The sequence below is a fragment of the Trematomus bernacchii genome, unplaced genomic scaffold, assembly GCF_902827165.1.
Source record: "Trematomus bernacchii unplaced genomic scaffold, fTreBer1.1, whole genome shotgun sequence".
In the NCBI taxonomy this organism is placed as follows: Eukaryota; Metazoa; Chordata; class Actinopteri; order Perciformes; family Nototheniidae; genus Trematomus; species Trematomus bernacchii.
The window spans coordinates 5,948,629-5,964,970 of record NW_022987851.1 but is presented as its reverse complement, the minus strand read 5'-3'; the positions used below and the strand labels follow the sequence as shown (position 1 = coordinate 5,964,970).

Sequence of the window (16,342 nt, the reverse complement as noted above, 5' to 3'; positions counted from 1 at the left end):
CTCTGCAGTGTTTTCTGTGTCCGTCTCTGCCAGCACCGGTCTGCACAGACCTTATTTGGAATGTCAGAACTGATAGGAGTGGGAGTCAAACAAAGCTTCCCACTCATTTATTTTTTCTTCTTACTTTCTAGCTTCAGCAGTCCCTTTTCGAATCCATAGCACTGGATTGTTTTAGAGCATGAGTGCGGTGTGACTGCTCTCCTGTCTAATATGTGTTTGTAATATTAGTGAAAGCTGAGTGAGATGACAAAACTCAACAAGTACACCCTTTTCAACTTTCCAAGCTTTCTCCATTGAAGCGGTTTGAATCACTAAATGTGTTTCCCCTCTCTAAAAGCATGAGGCTTATCAAGACCTGGCTGAGTGAGGCAGCATTAGCACAGCATTAACCACTCAGCCCAGGTTTCCCACGGGATGTAAAATGGATCCTTGTTTCATTGGGAAATCGCCACAGCAATGTTGCTAAAGATCACTTTGCTGCAATCACACCCGATATTGACAAATATTGTTTCCTGATTTGGAACTGCAGTCACTGTGCTTACAAGGGATCATCCAAGCAATTCATAATTCAAATTGAGTGATACGACATAAACTGCTCATAAGTACTGAATATGGTACAAGATGATCTCATCAATAGTTGCAGCACTTTCTAAATAATGCACACTAGAGGGATGCCTGGCGTTGGGCTAGTGAAGCTAGATGATTCTTTCTCGTGGCCAGAGATATGACTGGAAATGCTCTGGACTGTGTTGCTCAACTCAGCAGTGGCACTGTTGGCTCTCACCGTGCCGCAGCTGCATACTGAAGAGCAGCCAGATGTTGGAGATGGTGAAATGAGCCCAGCGAGCAGGAAACGGCTCTGCATGCCATAGGACTCGTCTTTGAAAACAGGAAGGGAACTTGTTCCCTGCTTATGGGCCTTTTCCTGTGGCATGACCGGAGGCAGGCCTTGTGTTTGACAGTTACTGGGAAAAAGGTACTTGTGGTTGAATGGCAATGGCCTTTTAAGGGTACAAACTTTCTCGGACAGCTTTCAACCTGTTGGACTTGTTGGATTTGTTTTAGCAGAAGAATCAAAACATTAGATTTTCCATTGTTTTATGTGGCCTTATTTTCCCATGTTATTCTCACCTCTGAATTCAATACATTGTTGAGTACTGTGATTAAAAACACACAAAAACCTATGGAACTTGAATGTGTTAACCCATGTCTTGTAACTCCACATAAATACCCATTCTTTTAGTGCTGTTATTACCTTCTATATTGTCTAAGTATTTATAACATCCAACATATTTGCTTGAGGATTACATTGTTCACAGTGACCTCTAGTGTCTGCAGGGATTGATATCTCACCCCTTAGCCTTTGCTGTTAAGAATCATTTCATGTTATGCTTTATGTTAAACTTCTCACACCCTCAAGCAGTTTCCCAGCCTAGAAATACTTAATCTTATGCCACTGGCATGTAAGTGCGCATGCAGTATACCAATTTAAAGAAACACGTCTTCATGGTAGACTCAGCGTGTCCTTTAATTTTCAGTGTAGCACTTTAGATGTGGATTGGAATAGTGAGAGCTGAAAGAGGGTGTTTCCAGCTCATAGGGTAATGCAGAAATGAGCGTTCAAGCTAACTGAATAAAACCCATAGCGTTACAGTGGCAGCTTAGTCTATATGCAGTTGGAAGAAAGGAGCTGTACGGTAATGTGTGACTCGCTCTGGGCTTGTTAAATGGTGGGGCGTCTTCCTGTCCATTGCCTTTCTCTCTCAAAAGATGACTAAGTGAAGACAAAGCTGTCTTCAATAGGAAAAATGATGCTGTGTCTAAAGATCAGGATGTAGCAGTTAAACCTGGAAAAGATTTTTCAGTGTGCTCAACATGTTAGGGCCAGTGCATGCGAACACATCCTGTAGTTTCCCACTTGAAATCACTTATTGAAGGGATCCCTTTTACTGAAGGAGCCACAGTGATGCGTGCTGCATGGGATTGCTCCTGAGTCCAGGGAGCCCTCAGTCCTCCACGGTAAATGTCTCTGTGGTTAAGAATGACATGCAGATGAGAGGCGACAGCAGTGTCAGGAGCTCTGTGAGCCACATGGCCATGGGTGATGTGATGTGACGGCTTGTCACTGCGATGTTGGTGACCTGTGGTAAGTCTGCAGTGGCGTGGCCTAGCTGGTGCTGCGGTGATGCCTTGACAGAGCTGACCTACCCCCCCACACACACACACACACTTTCACACCCCTTATTTGTTCCCAGGATCACTTCACTGCTATCCTGTCATCCTAGGTATTTGAGGGCCTGCAGGAACCACAGCTCTTGAACTCCCCCTGACATGATTACATGATTATACTCAATTTACAATTGGCCATTCAATATCTGACCATCAATAATCATTTGGGTTTCAGATCATTAACAGTGGGGCGGGGGTCAAGTTGTCAACAGTTGTCAAGCTCTTTTGAAATAATTGCTCCATGAAAAGACTACATATCACATTCACATATGCTAAATGATAAGATTTGAAGACCTTTAAATACAAAATATATGGGGGGAGGACATTACATATATGAATGAAGAAGACCAATACTCGTTTGTGGCTATGATTTTTCTCAATAGTATACACATTATTATGCAATACAATATTTTGAATTTTTGCTATTTAACCATTATTATCCTTCGACCTGTCCATACCTGAATTATTTGCATAAATGTGAATAATATAAAAACAAAAATTAAACCTGTTTAAAAAAAATAGATTAAAATCAGTTGTTCTAATGAATCAAAGAATCCAACAGCAGTCTACTGTCAGTGTTGTAATGGGTGTGCACTGCAGTGAGGGGCCCTACATATTTTCTTCTGGGGTCCATGCATATTTTCGGGGCAGCTTCCTCCTGACTCCCTCAGCCCCGAGGACATCACATTAAACTCATCTGCTTGACTCTGAACAAAGCACATGCCAAAGCCAGAGCTGATTGGAATGCCAGCTTTTACACTTTGCATTTGGATAATGGAGAGCTGATATTCGAATGGGAAGTGTCTCCAACAGGATTTTTTTCTTTGTGTGCAAGCTGCGTTTTATTAAAAATAGCAAGTTTCTCCATGGAATGTCGGAGCTGAGCTACATTAACTGTTAAAAAAATCTGCCTTCAGTAAACATAATGGATGATTTCTCTTCAAAGGAGCTCTTATCATCTCTTCCCATTTCCCAGAGGCTGCCACAAAGCTGCTTCTCTTTTTTTCTCCCTGCTGCCGCTGCTGCTCATCCTTCTCTCCTGCCTGCTCTCTGGAGGGCAGCCTCAATCTAATACAACTGTGTCAGGAAGTGCGGGGATGCAAAGTGCTGATGAGCCAAAAGTAGCCCACCTCTGCAGTGTGCTGCTTTGTCCCAACCCGCGCCAGCCTGATTAGGGAAGCACACCATGAACCTAGCCTTGTATCCCTGTGCAACCTTATGGCACATGCCCTATAGAAACAGTCTTATTTGTTAGGGTAACACGATGTGTTCTTTTCCCAGTGTTTTCAGTTATAAACGCTTTTTTAAAATAATTTACTTATAAAGGCTACCAATGGTATCATTTTGTCAGACATTAATCATCCACCAAAACCTTACAAAGATATTTTTAATTTAATGCCAAAAGTAGCTGCCAAGATTTCCATGAGGCAGCTATCTAATATCTCTGCCACACATTGCTTCAATAGATATCTAGTTCAGTATTTCCTGCTGGATTATCAAAAAAACACACCTTATATATGCTGGTGTGGCACTTTTTTACAGACACGTTCAGCTGTTTGTTGCTGCCTTAGTGTTCAGTTATTCTTAGTGCTAGGCAAATATAGTCTTTATATTATAACTTCAAGGCAAACATATTAAAGCTCTGTTTGAACTAGAACTAGAATGCTGTTTGTATAGCATCTAATCTTGATTATTCTTGTTGTTTCGTAGTAAATACATGTGAACATCTCTCTCTTACCTGAAATGTGCTGAATTAAAGCCATGACTTGGTAACCAACGGTGATTCAGAAACAATAATAAGGGATACAGGAAAGACTAAGCGGAATCTGACAGCCCCCCTGACCTGATTCAACTGGAACTATACATTGCCTTGTGAATGAACATACTGTATCACAGCCTCAGCTGCCTTACCTCCCTTTCACATAATTAAACATTTCAAGTTATCCAGGATGTTTTAATTCAATTTCTCTGGATATAATATAATCGCTCACAGCTTAAGACGGCTAGTAGAGACCCTTTAATTAAAATGAGCCCTTTACACTTTCTCAGCATTCTGCAAGCAGATAGCTGACTGTTGTATGGCAGCTGATCATTGGCACTGGTCTGAGGGCTCTTGTTTCTTATCTGGCAATAAAGAGCTGAGATCCCCTCTCGCAACAGTATACAACCTGCAGAACCACATAAATATTATGTCTCCCTAGGAACACAATAGTCGTATTTATTCCTTTTATTTTTGGGGGTTGTTTTTTCCATGTCAAATGCCTAGAGGAGGGTTTCTAACTCTCGCTGGAGCGAATTGCAACATGTTTCAGGGCTCTGGTGAATAGATTAAAGGCTGGTGAGCTCGTTCTTTTGGTGAGCCACACTCAAACACAAAACCTTCGAACACTTGTAAACCTATACCCTTCAAGTATACATGGCTCGGAGGACTGTGCCACCGGACTGACAGATGGTACCAGGAGGCCTGGTGTTGCGTCCCTGTGATGGCTCACCCGGAGCCCCATCCACAGTGCTCAGCATCACCACACTGCTCAGCTTGACACAAGCTAGCAGCCCTCCAGCTCCCAGGAATAGATAGCCTCTGTTGACAGGGCCAAGGTCAGGTTCCTCACTGCCACAGTCAAAGAGCATCGATAAGCAGCATCCAAATGGTTATGCTCAAAAGTGAAATCCATTCTGGTTTTACGAAGCTTATTTTCTCGGAAATTGTCCACAGTAAAAAAGCACAGTTTGGATGGATTCCAAAAAAAGTTGCACCTCGTTAAAATCTGTAAAACAATGTGTTATTTTTCTCTTTCTTGTAGCTGTGAGATTATTTTGTTGGCTTTGGTTTTGTAATAATAAAAACATATTTGAATGAAAGTTCTGCTTACTACAAATTGAACCCCGATAGTAGGGAGGTTGCGTATTAACAGCACAGAAAACAAGCAGTAATTCCTCCATCTCTAAGAATATTAGTATATAACACATATGTTTAAACCTCTCATGCAGCAGGAGTCACTTTCAAAGTGATTCAGAGCTTCTAAGCTCATTAAATGTTAATCAGAAAATCTATTTTCAGATCACATGGAGATCTGTCAAGAGGATTTCAGGCCAGCTAAGAGGCCACTGCTTCTGAGTGCTGCGTGATCAGGATGGTCCTTTATTTGAGAAATAATTTAAATCCTAAAAAGTATATGTTTTTTGGTACCCAAATGAAGTTTACACACATGACATTGATCTAACCTTGATGAAACCATGATTTCACTCCTTTTAAAAGCTTTTGAATTTCAACGAAGAACTGCTCTTGACTTGAGTCCGTTTTTATGGCACACAGGCAGTAGTGAGGCAACCCAGCCTCTCAATGGCTTTTTGCAACGCATCCACTGTCCTCTGCATAATTCATGATGTGTTTTCTCAGACAGTGCCTTGAACCATGAGGAGTGCTCCTGTCTGTCTTCCACAGAAAGAGCCCTCTGGTAGGGGAGAGTGTGTGCATGAGCTGCACACACTGGAGGGCCTGTTTTCATCTGCATTTGGAGGAAAACAGATGTCCAGTAGCCTATAGAGACGCACAATGTTTAATGGTCTGGATCTCAGTGAAAATGGTGAAAAGGAGCTAGAGAACGAGACCTTTTGTAATGAAATCGTGGACCATCTCCAAGTTACAATTGTATGTGTCTCTTTAATACTCCGTATAAGCTTGGCATCGTCTATCCAGTCATTACATCATCTGACAAGATTTCTTTCTTTTGAGTCTCTTGGAAGAACTTTTTTCGACTGAGGCAAACTTTAGTGGCAGAGTACTTTTTAAAATCAAAATACAAGTTGCTTCTCTTTCTCAAGTAATGCATTGTCCACTTAATTTTTCATAAACAAAATGCTAACTAAGCTTATATGAAAAACATGTAATGTCAAAGACAGGGTAACACTACACTAAAATAACCATATTCTTTTATTTATTTGTTAGCCCATTGATAACATATAATGTTACTGATATCGACCTATGTGTTTCAAATAGGGTTGGATCAAAATGAAATATTCTGCATTTTTTATTAATAGTTAATCGATAAAGTATACATGGAAAACGATGTATTTCAGTATTTGTTAGGTCAAAATCTTGAGTAAGGTGATTTATAACAAATTATTTGTCAACTTTGTTTTGTTTGGTAAAAAGTAATTCTCTACATATTATAATACAGTTGTAAAAAAAGGGACTATTTTAAGAGTAACATGTAATTAAGATGATTTGGTCGAGGGACCTTTAATGCACCATCAACTAGAGTTCTGAAACTGGGTTCTGCCTCCAGCTGCAGTACAATAATATAGTAACATATTCTGTAGTTGACAAAAAAAAAAAAAAGGAAACGCGTTGGTCACCCTTGCTTGACTTTGACATTATTCACACACTCCAGCTCTCTTTTTTTTCTTCCATGAACGCAATCTTTTTCTTCTACCGTCACACATGTTGTTGTAAAGCTCCAGCAAGTACCAAGTGCAAAAATATAGATTTATTTCCAGGTTACCATTCATTGTATTTAAGTGCATGCAGAAAAAAACAGCAACTCAAGAAGATAATGCTTTAGAAAATGTTCTGCACTAATGTGAAGTACAACAGCTTCTACTTACTGTGCTAAATGCAAAGCCACTGCTGTGATGCTCTGAATAGAATTGATCATTTTAGTATCCCTCCCACTCTCAGTACAACACCACCATCAACATAATCATAATAATCCATCCACATCCATTCGATATGTGGAAAAGCATACACACTTATTAGCTTTAATAAAGGAGGCTTGGTGAATCACAGATGTGTTTGTATGTATGATTAAAATGTGAAGATATATCTCTGAACAATTGTTCGGAGCATTAGCAGCAGTAATACAGACACAAACCGAGTGGAAATGTAGTGAACTGCAGGATACACTCCAAACCCTCAGGCTATGAATCATCTTAATGTAATGTGTGCCAGCAGGTGGAAATGACTCAAATGTGTTCCCACTGTGAAATATGCAACACACTCCTCTCCTGTCTGTGCTCAGGTTGGTGTGCAATCCAAGCCTTTTAGTTTCCATGCAGGCGCTACATTAAAAGATAGTCAGATAATCAGCCTTTTCTATATGTACACAACCCTGTGCCTGTCATTACTACCAGCGAGAACATTTCTAAGGACTTATAGACTCACGCGGAGGAAAAACCTCCTTTGACATGACAATCATATCTGCTCCTCAATATATAAATAATCTATATTTCATATAATAACATGCACATTTTGTTTTACGTGTGTTTAATGCTTCAGTTTTTTGGAGATGTTAGTGAGTGGTTACAGCTGTGAGGCATGTGGATATGCTCATTACCTTAAATGAAGACAACCAGATAGGACAAAAGGAAGTCAGGTTTCTGCAGCAGCATGTTAAGCAGAATCTCAGCCACAAAGGAGAAACTCCGCTATCTAACGAAGCACAATGGAAGAAAAAAAATGATGTATGCAAATGAGGGAAACAAAGACCCTATTCTTCTCCCTGCAGTCTGTCGACTGTATTAGATTCCTAGTTATCTTTACAGCCCATCCTCTGCACACCATCTACATTTTATCAAAACACTTTACCTCATCCATGCATGGAAAGTGTTTCAATACAACTATATATTAAATGTAAAGTATTATTTGAATAATCAGATGTTTACAATGTAACATGACTGTGATTTATGTCAGAATAAAGCATTTTAGACATCACTGTTTTAAAATCAAAACGCATTCTACATAAAAAAACACTGTCTATTAATAAAAGTAATCTTCGTAAATGTCCCAAGCTAGCCTAGTATGCAGCATCTTTAGGCCTGGGAGCAAATTGTGAAATTGAATTAATTTACATGGTGATACTCTGAGCTGGATGTAAAATGTAATGCATCCACTCTATCACCACAATTCAAATTGGCTCACTAGACAGCTTTTGAATAAAGTGTAGAAATTAAAAACCTTGTTCGGAAAATGTTTTCTTGTGGGTAAGTCTTCTATTAAAATTCAGACTCCATTACCGTTGAGATCTTTTTTAGAAAAACACTTACCCTGTAAATAATATATGAATGTAATGAATATGAGGTATCAAGTTTTTCTGAAGTGTTTTTAAATCTCCATTCTGTTATGTCTTTCAGCTTCAAGGATCTTTGCGCAGGAAGATTGAGGGCCATGCACCAGGACACGCATCAAAGCAGAATGGGCTCTCGTGTGGTTTCTCTGGATCTGACTTTAAGCGAGTCCGCATGGATACGGGTGGCCTGGGACATGGACCCTGCAACCATAACTTAACCCAGTCTCATTCCCTGCAAGGCTCCTCAACCATGGGCATGCAGAGGAAGAATTACATGATGCCCCATGGAGTGGGGTCAGACATATTCAACATGACCCTGAAAGAAATGAAAAAAGAGCCCATTGAGGTGCAGTCTTGTGGCCAGTCAAATGCAGAGATGATCTTTGACTTCAAAGATGAAGGCGGTGGTCAGATTGACCCAGACCTCCAGGATCTTTTTGACGAGCTGACAAAGACAGTTCCAACGTTGAATGACCTGGAGTTTGAGAAGATGCTGAAGCAGGATGATACATTCGGTTTGGACCTTGGTCGGCCGAGCTCGGCAGGAACAGCCAGGAATCTGTGTCCCCCATTGGATAGGCCCATAAAGATGGAGCACTCCCCAGACTTTGGCCCAATTCACGGTGGCTCGCCACAGCTTCGACCGGCCTCAGCGGGACCCTCTTTCACGTTGACCAGCACCCCTACTACCACCTCGTCGCAGAAAGCTAACACTCAGGCAGGACACCCTAGAGCTCTGCCCTGCTGGCCAGAAATATCCCACGCAGAGCAGCTGAAGCAGATGGCAGCAAACCAGCAACAGCCAAGCACTCTGCTCCATCACCACCATCAAACACCACCTGCAGGATTGACCAACTGGGCTCCCGCCATGAGTACCAACTCCTCCACCAGCGCCTTCCCCCAGGACAAGGTCTCCAGCCCGGCCCAGCTTAACCAGCAGAGGATTGGCCCTCAAAGTAAAGGGATCAACAACTGCCTCTTCAAGTCAAATGGCCACAACGGCTCCCATCATTTGGACATGAAGGTTCTCAGCACCAAACCCACCTTGCACTTCAGCCCTAAAGCACCCCATTCTGCCAGCCAACCGATGCCCATTATGGGGAACTCTGTGAACAAGGCATCGCCGCAACAGTCGCTGTCAACCGTCCAGAATCAGCCCCATCCATCCCTCCACTTTCAGAACCAGCAGATCTCCACGTCAGGGACTCTCTGCCTGCCGCCCAAGCCGGTTCCCTCAGGGCTGCCGTTCAAACTAGCACAACAGCGACAGGTAAGACAATTACACTCTTGCTCTCAGGTGAACATCTCCAAATGTTGACTGAGCAATTTTGACCATGTCCAAATCCGAAATTCAACTATACTATACATATTACAGTCCCTGAATTTAAGCTGCAAAGCCTTCTAAAGACATACTTTACGTTTATCATATATATGGTAAACTCGTGTGAAATGTGCCACCATCACGCTTTATAATAAAATACAACAGAGGTAGTGTAGTTAAGTTATTAGGTACATGTTAATTAATGGCAGTAACCAACATCTAAAGTGTCCTAATACAGTGCCATGACTTAAAGGTACATTTTGAATAATTACAAATGTCCTGTCTGGTTTTATTTCTAACTGGGTTGTGTGATTTTGTTACGCCCTACATGTATATACCAAGTAAATAATATCACTTGTTTACTGAAGGTATAGTAACATGATGCAGTGCAGTCAAGCTCACTTTGTTCCCTCATCAATCGGTTCCCTCAGTTTCCCCGCAGCAGCCAACCTGCTGTCTGAACAGTAACAATGCATCGCTGTTTGCTTTGGGATTTTATTTTCATTGTTCTAGCTGCTTGACTGTGCCTTTGCTGTTGTGACTCCCTTGAATATGTATTCCCCCTCAAAGTGTTTTGACGATGACACAGATTGCCAGTGCATGGTAGATTAACATGCAGGACTTCTAATTTCTCTGCTTGTCATGGTGGCTCCCCGTCAGCGCACAGATATGCACAGCGGGATTTGCTAATTGGAGGTTGTTAGCTACAAGGGACAAGTGGTGGAAAATGACAGTAATCTGCTTAGCCTGGTGCCGGAGGTTGAGCCACTGATTTGTTATGATTGGGTAGATTTAGACCGTCCCCTCTTTCATTTTTGCTCTAACAGTATCTGCGGCTGTCTTTGTGTGAAATGATAATGCGAGCCACACGAGAGAGCTCTCATAACCTTTTCAGATCAAGGGAAGTGCTTGAGTTACTGGGAGATGGTGGGAGGAGGGGGAGAAGAAGGGAGTTATTCAGACATGGAAGTAAACAAGGTAGGAAGGCAAACACATCATCACACACGGTTAAAACAGCCGGTTTTACCACTACGGTGTCAGAGAGCTACTTACACTCTCAACAAAACATATGTCCCTTTTTAAAAATCTACATTATCACAAGCTTTCTATCCATGTGTGAAAAATCAAAAACAAACCTTTTTTTTCAGGATGATTTTGTATATACACCATACACACGTCATAATTTGCATAAGCATCAATATGAGTATTAGTATTAGCAATAGTGATGAAATAATAATGTATCAGTGGTAATATGTTTGTGCTTTTTAACCTAATATAACACGTTTAATAAACAAGTGATGAGCATTAAATGAAACAGCATTTAATAGTTCACCTTTTCAGAGTCGTAGGAGAGCTGGATATGAATTGAAAAGCTTTAAATAGATTTTGATAAATTATTAAAAAAGTGAACTTTTTCAAAGCGTACATTTCCTGAAAGTAAAAGCTCAGTTTGTTTGAAGAAATAATATATGGAAACATAAACCTAGGGATATAATAGCATAGGAATTGTGAAGAAGAGCCCTCTTATAATCTTAGAACAAGTCTTTAAAAAAAGCTGATTGTGTGTGTCTTTTGCAGTCGGCATGGACAGGGTTAAAAGTCTAGGTAATGAGGAAGGGACAGCTCACTGAGAGGAGCAAAAGAGTGGAGTCTCTTCCCACAGCGGATTGAATTAGTAATACCAGAGAAATAAAGGTCCTGAAAGAGTGCCTTGAATCCCCTGTGTAACGCTAGCAACTAGCAGTGGGCTCCCTCTCACTCTGTGAAGCTGAGGACATTCTTTTTTTTAAAACCAGCCAGAGATGTGGGCTTTGGTGCTTGTTTGAAGCTACTGCTGTTTAATAATCGGTTGCTGAGTCAAACATGTCAAAATTCAAATACACCACTCTGCAACTTTCTAGCTGTGAGGTCAAACACACACGTAAAAAAAGTAGGAATACATTCTCTGGCAGCTTACAGTAGAGGACACTAATGCATTATGAAACCTGAGTTACTGTGGTTGGTTGGCAATGCTATTTCAAGGACACCATTTAGCTAGTCACATCAGTATAGCTGTGTTGTGCGTTTAATCTAAAGAAGGACAACTTTGTGGGGTTCCATGACATGGCAGCGACAGCAATCCTGGTGTTGTTAAATTCTTCACAGTTATTTGGTATTTATAACGTCTGAAATAAAATCAGAAACATATTGGTTTACTCAGAATTGTTCAAAAATCTGTACGGACTTTTAGGTGATTGATTGCACATTTACAGCTGTCCATTTAAGGGAATATTAAAAACAGTCTGGAGGTTTTTACCCCTTTTCTAGTTTGAGCTTACCCCTTTTCACCAAAAAATATTTTGTAATTTACATTTTTACAATGGGATTAGACCTGTTATATGGAACGGCCTCCATAATATATGTATACATTATGTGTTATCTAATTACTTGAATAATTTTAATAATATATTTATTCTGATCAATGCGAGACATAATAAGAGGTTTACCTTTTTCCATATTTGCCGTTAAAGCTGTACACTATGTATACTTGTCTTGATAGATTCATACACATTTCCAACATTCTACTGAATTGTATCCAAAGTGACTTCTACTTCTGTGAAGACAGGCATTTGGCAGCAATTTCATCATCCAGTGAATAGCTTCAGCTAATACAGATTCCCCTGAAAGGCTGCACAAGAGTATGTACTTTCCTTTTCTGCAGAATAGAGTGCTTTCCTTACTCACAACACATAACCCCAAATTACAACTTAAGAAAAGGCTTGCTCGCAGTAAATAATGACTCCTCAGCTTTTGTTGATGATCTTGTGGCACCACATCCCTCAGTTAGGATAAGAGTGGGGCCAAGGGGGTTTAGCCTACCAGGTCACTTCAGCAGTGCTGTGAAAGGAGTGCTTGTTTCCTGGGAAAGGGAACCGCGGCCAAGTCCAGATGCCGAGGCGGTCCCCAGGGACAGCGTCCTGAGTCCAGGCTGGAGGAAGTGCAGTGTGAGAGCCGGCAAGGCTGGGCCTGGATCACTGTCAGCTGCCTGCACTGCCGCAGGATGGGAGACTATATCACTCCGCTCCTTCCATGAGGCTGGAGCCACATGTGGTATTCATTAACAACAAGCTTGTGAAGAACGAGAGGGGGGAAAAAACATGGAAAACAGCTTTATGACACATCGGGATGACAGAGAGTATTACTCAGTTGTACACGCTAAAACACCCCTCATTGGGTTTTTCTCACAACAAAGATGGAATAAACTCCCTCTATTGTAACTCTGCGGGGAAAATGTGTGTGATACTCAGAATTTCTCATAGTCTCCATAACTGGATACAGTGAATCAAAGCCAGTAACAGGAGAAACCACTGTTTTGATGTTTTAGTCCCTGTGTAACCTCATTGCCATGCTCGGTTTGCTGTGTGGGTTGAAACTCGACGAGAAGGCGAATATTAGCTCATGTGAAATGGCTTGTGACTCCTGATGAGTTTGAACTTCCCTCATTCTATAATCCTGTCTTGTTGGTTCTTCACATTTGAGCCCCATTCATTATAATTCACACGTACACACACATATACACTTACTTCCCTCTCTTTTTTTCTGTTTTCCTCCCTGGGACCACAGAGTCACCTCCCTGTAGGGATTCACCCTGCAAAGAATCTTTCTTCTAAGTAATAGCTTCTGCTAAATGCACTGTTACATTTCTAATCCATTTCACCCTGGGAAACATTTTAAGTCAACACAATGACTGACATTGTATACACAGGGTGTGTTGACTTGGATTTGGTGCACATTAACCTCCTTCATGACAAATGCTTGCACTTGGGTGAAGCTTGAGCGTTATGAGAGTGTCCTTGTGTCCACAAGAAGGATAGGTTTTACTTGCAGTGCAGGGATGGTGCATACAGCTGCCTAAAAAAAGCTACGAAAATATACATTACAAGGACATATAACATCTCAAACAGCGCAATGGTGAAAGCTTATCTGCAATAGCATATGTTCAGGAAAAGACTTCAAACAAAACACTAGTTCTCAATTTTATTTGAGTGCTGCGGACTACAACATTTTAATCAGTGTGATAGTGTCAGTAGCCAAATGGATTTCTAGTGGATGGAATGCCTCCGTGCCAAACACAACACAGTGATCAGAAAAGGAGAGCTTATTAAATGGAGGTAGTCATGGTGCTGGCGCTTAACTCCCCATTGGCACACATTTCTTGCTGTCTCAGGGATTCTTTCCACTCTCTTTAGACACAATTATCAAGGGAGAAGCAGGCCTTGAGGAGGGCTCATACTCCCCCTTCCAAAAAAAGCCTCTCTCCAAAGTCTCCCTTTTTCATCTGCAGAGGGAGTAGCCTTGACCACATTCTGGAGGTTGAATAGCATCTTTGACACTGGTCTAAGATGTCTTGTAGAGTTTTGCCCTCTAGTGGACAACTCGTAGTATTGCTATGTTTTGTTTTTTGTGTTTTCCCACAACAGATTTCATAGTACTTGGCTCCAATTACCAGGCAAAAATACATATATAAAGAAGTACGTTTATTCACCCTAATTTTAAAACAATGTGTGTTTTTTTCTTTTAGGGGGTTCCTCCTGGTCCGAGGCTGCCCACCAATGGAAGTTTAGGAGTCATGTCAGCCCAGACGCAGCCACGGCCCCCGGTGCCCATTAACCAGCTAAAAGGCCCTGCCAAAACTCAGGCCATGCAGAGACAGCTTACTCAACAACAGCTCACTATTAGCAATTCAGTAAGAGGCCTCTTACATCATACTGCTTTGACTAATTAATAAGCACTTCAGACTTTGAGAGAATTCGGCAGAATTGATTAATCACATAATAAGTATTCACAACTTTGTCTTTCCTTTTTCAGGATAAGGACAATGCACATGATCAGTTTAATCGTCATCTTACAAGACCGCCACCTGATTACAAGCAGTCAAGAAGTATGGTGGGAGTTCAGCAAGGAAACCTCTTCACAGGTAATGTGCAGTTTTCATAAGTGGGAAGGGCTTGAATTAAAAAATATTCAGCCATAATTATAATCAGTTTTTCTTGATATCTTTCTAGGTCAAAACTCCTCCCAGTCTTCCAGCAATGGGCCTGAGAATGACCTACAGTCTATGTCCTGTCACCTCCCAAATGGGCCCGGCCCGAAGATGAGTCAGCCACCATCGGACCGCAGGTTTGGTATCGGGACTGACCTTCGTCCGAATCCCTGTATTGGTCAATTCCAGCAGCATAACAATCAGAATCGAATTGGACTCAATCAAAATAAAGCTAGGTTCTTGGGGCCAAGCACACACGGAAATTCTTTTGGGATGAACAATGTAGCAGGTGTACAGCAGCCGAGAACAGCTGACCTGCATTCCTCAGGGGTCCCAGGACAGGCCCTCGGAGGCTTGATGAAAAATGTTAACATGGGCTGGGGCTCAGCCAACAAGCAAGTGACAACTGGACTTGTTAGACGGTTACCCAATCCCCTCCAGTCTCAGGGTGGGCAGCTGGACATGCCAACCCACCCCTACCAACAGAGGCACATCGGCCCTCAAAACCAGGTAGCACCAGACATTGGGATGCTCCCTCTTAACCCTTTGCTAAGAGACACAGTTCCAAGACCAAACCAGCCGATGATGGGATCTCCATCAACAATGGGGACCCTGAACCAGGCCTCTCCTGAACAGAGGGTACCAGCAGGGAACTTTGCAGAGCCCGGCTCTAGCAGCTACCAGAATAACCGGGCCAACCGTCTGACCTTTGACTTCCTCCCTGAGGGAGACAACACAGTTCCAGGGATCAACACAGACTCAGACTTCATAGACTCTCTGCTCAAGTCTGGCTCTGGCAATGATGATTGGATGAAAGATATAAATTTGGATGAGATTCTGGGCAGTCACTCGTGAATTTGGGTCACAGATTGCTATCAACCCGCAGCTCAGAGTATAGGGATTATGGGTGTTAGGGGGAACATTTGTAAATAATGTTTAAATGGAATTTTATAAACTCATATTATTTGTTATCCAAGTATACTGTATTGTTTTGTATGGTAATAACTGTGAAAGGAATTTGTGTTCTGTCCTTAGTACTCCTGCATATTTTATTCCTGGTATATCAAGAAACTACTTTTCTTTTCAGTCACTGTTTTTATGGTTTGTCATATTCATGCCGTAGTGCTGTGGTAAAGGATAAAATATCAATTCACACTGTGAAAAAAAACATTGCTGTGTTGCTTTCAAGTTCATCTTGGTATTCCAAGTTAAGTTTCTAAATCTGCATCCACTATTTAGCATGACGTTATTTACCTTCAGAAGTTTTGCTCAGTCATGCACACGGAGAACCTTGCCACAATAAATGTTTTCTTAGTTATTGTTTATGTTTTTTCATCTGTGGTAGTTTTCGATGCAGTGTAAGTAATGTAACCCTTCATTTTTTCATGTGATATTTAATAAGTATTGGGATAGTAATGAGACATTATAATACATGTAATTAATCAAATTGATTTGAATAAACAAATATATAAAATGTGCTTATTTGGTTCATGTTTTGCCTTTTGGGATGCCTGTTCTCTTAAATATCTGTTTTGTTGATTAATAAATGAAAAGGTAAGTATTTTTGTAAGTTTCTTTAAAAATGTGATAGTAATATGAATCTTAGAAAAGTCATAGTATACTATTTCATAAAAAAGTTATAACCATCAAATATTTCTTAAATAAGTCGTTAAGTTTTTTAAGTAAAAATAAAAATCCTAG

At 41.1% G+C, this 16,342-nt stretch overlaps 1 protein-coding gene across 1 annotated transcript in view; it reads left to right on the top strand.

Annotated features, from left to right (window-relative positions):
- The window catches only part of zmp:0000001236 (mastermind-like protein 2), a 32,802-nt gene extending 16,676 nt beyond the window's left edge, over positions 1 to 16,126 (top strand). The window contains 4 exon segments of the mRNA XM_034113158.1: positions 8,362 to 9,567; positions 14,180 to 14,344; positions 14,467 to 14,575; positions 14,664 to 16,126. Coding sequence (XP_033969049.1) covers positions 8,362 to 9,567; positions 14,180 to 14,344; positions 14,467 to 14,575; positions 14,664 to 15,496 — 2,313 coding nt within the window. The 3' untranslated portion in view covers positions 15,497 to 16,126.
- Positions 16,127 to 16,342: the final 216 nt, after the last annotated feature.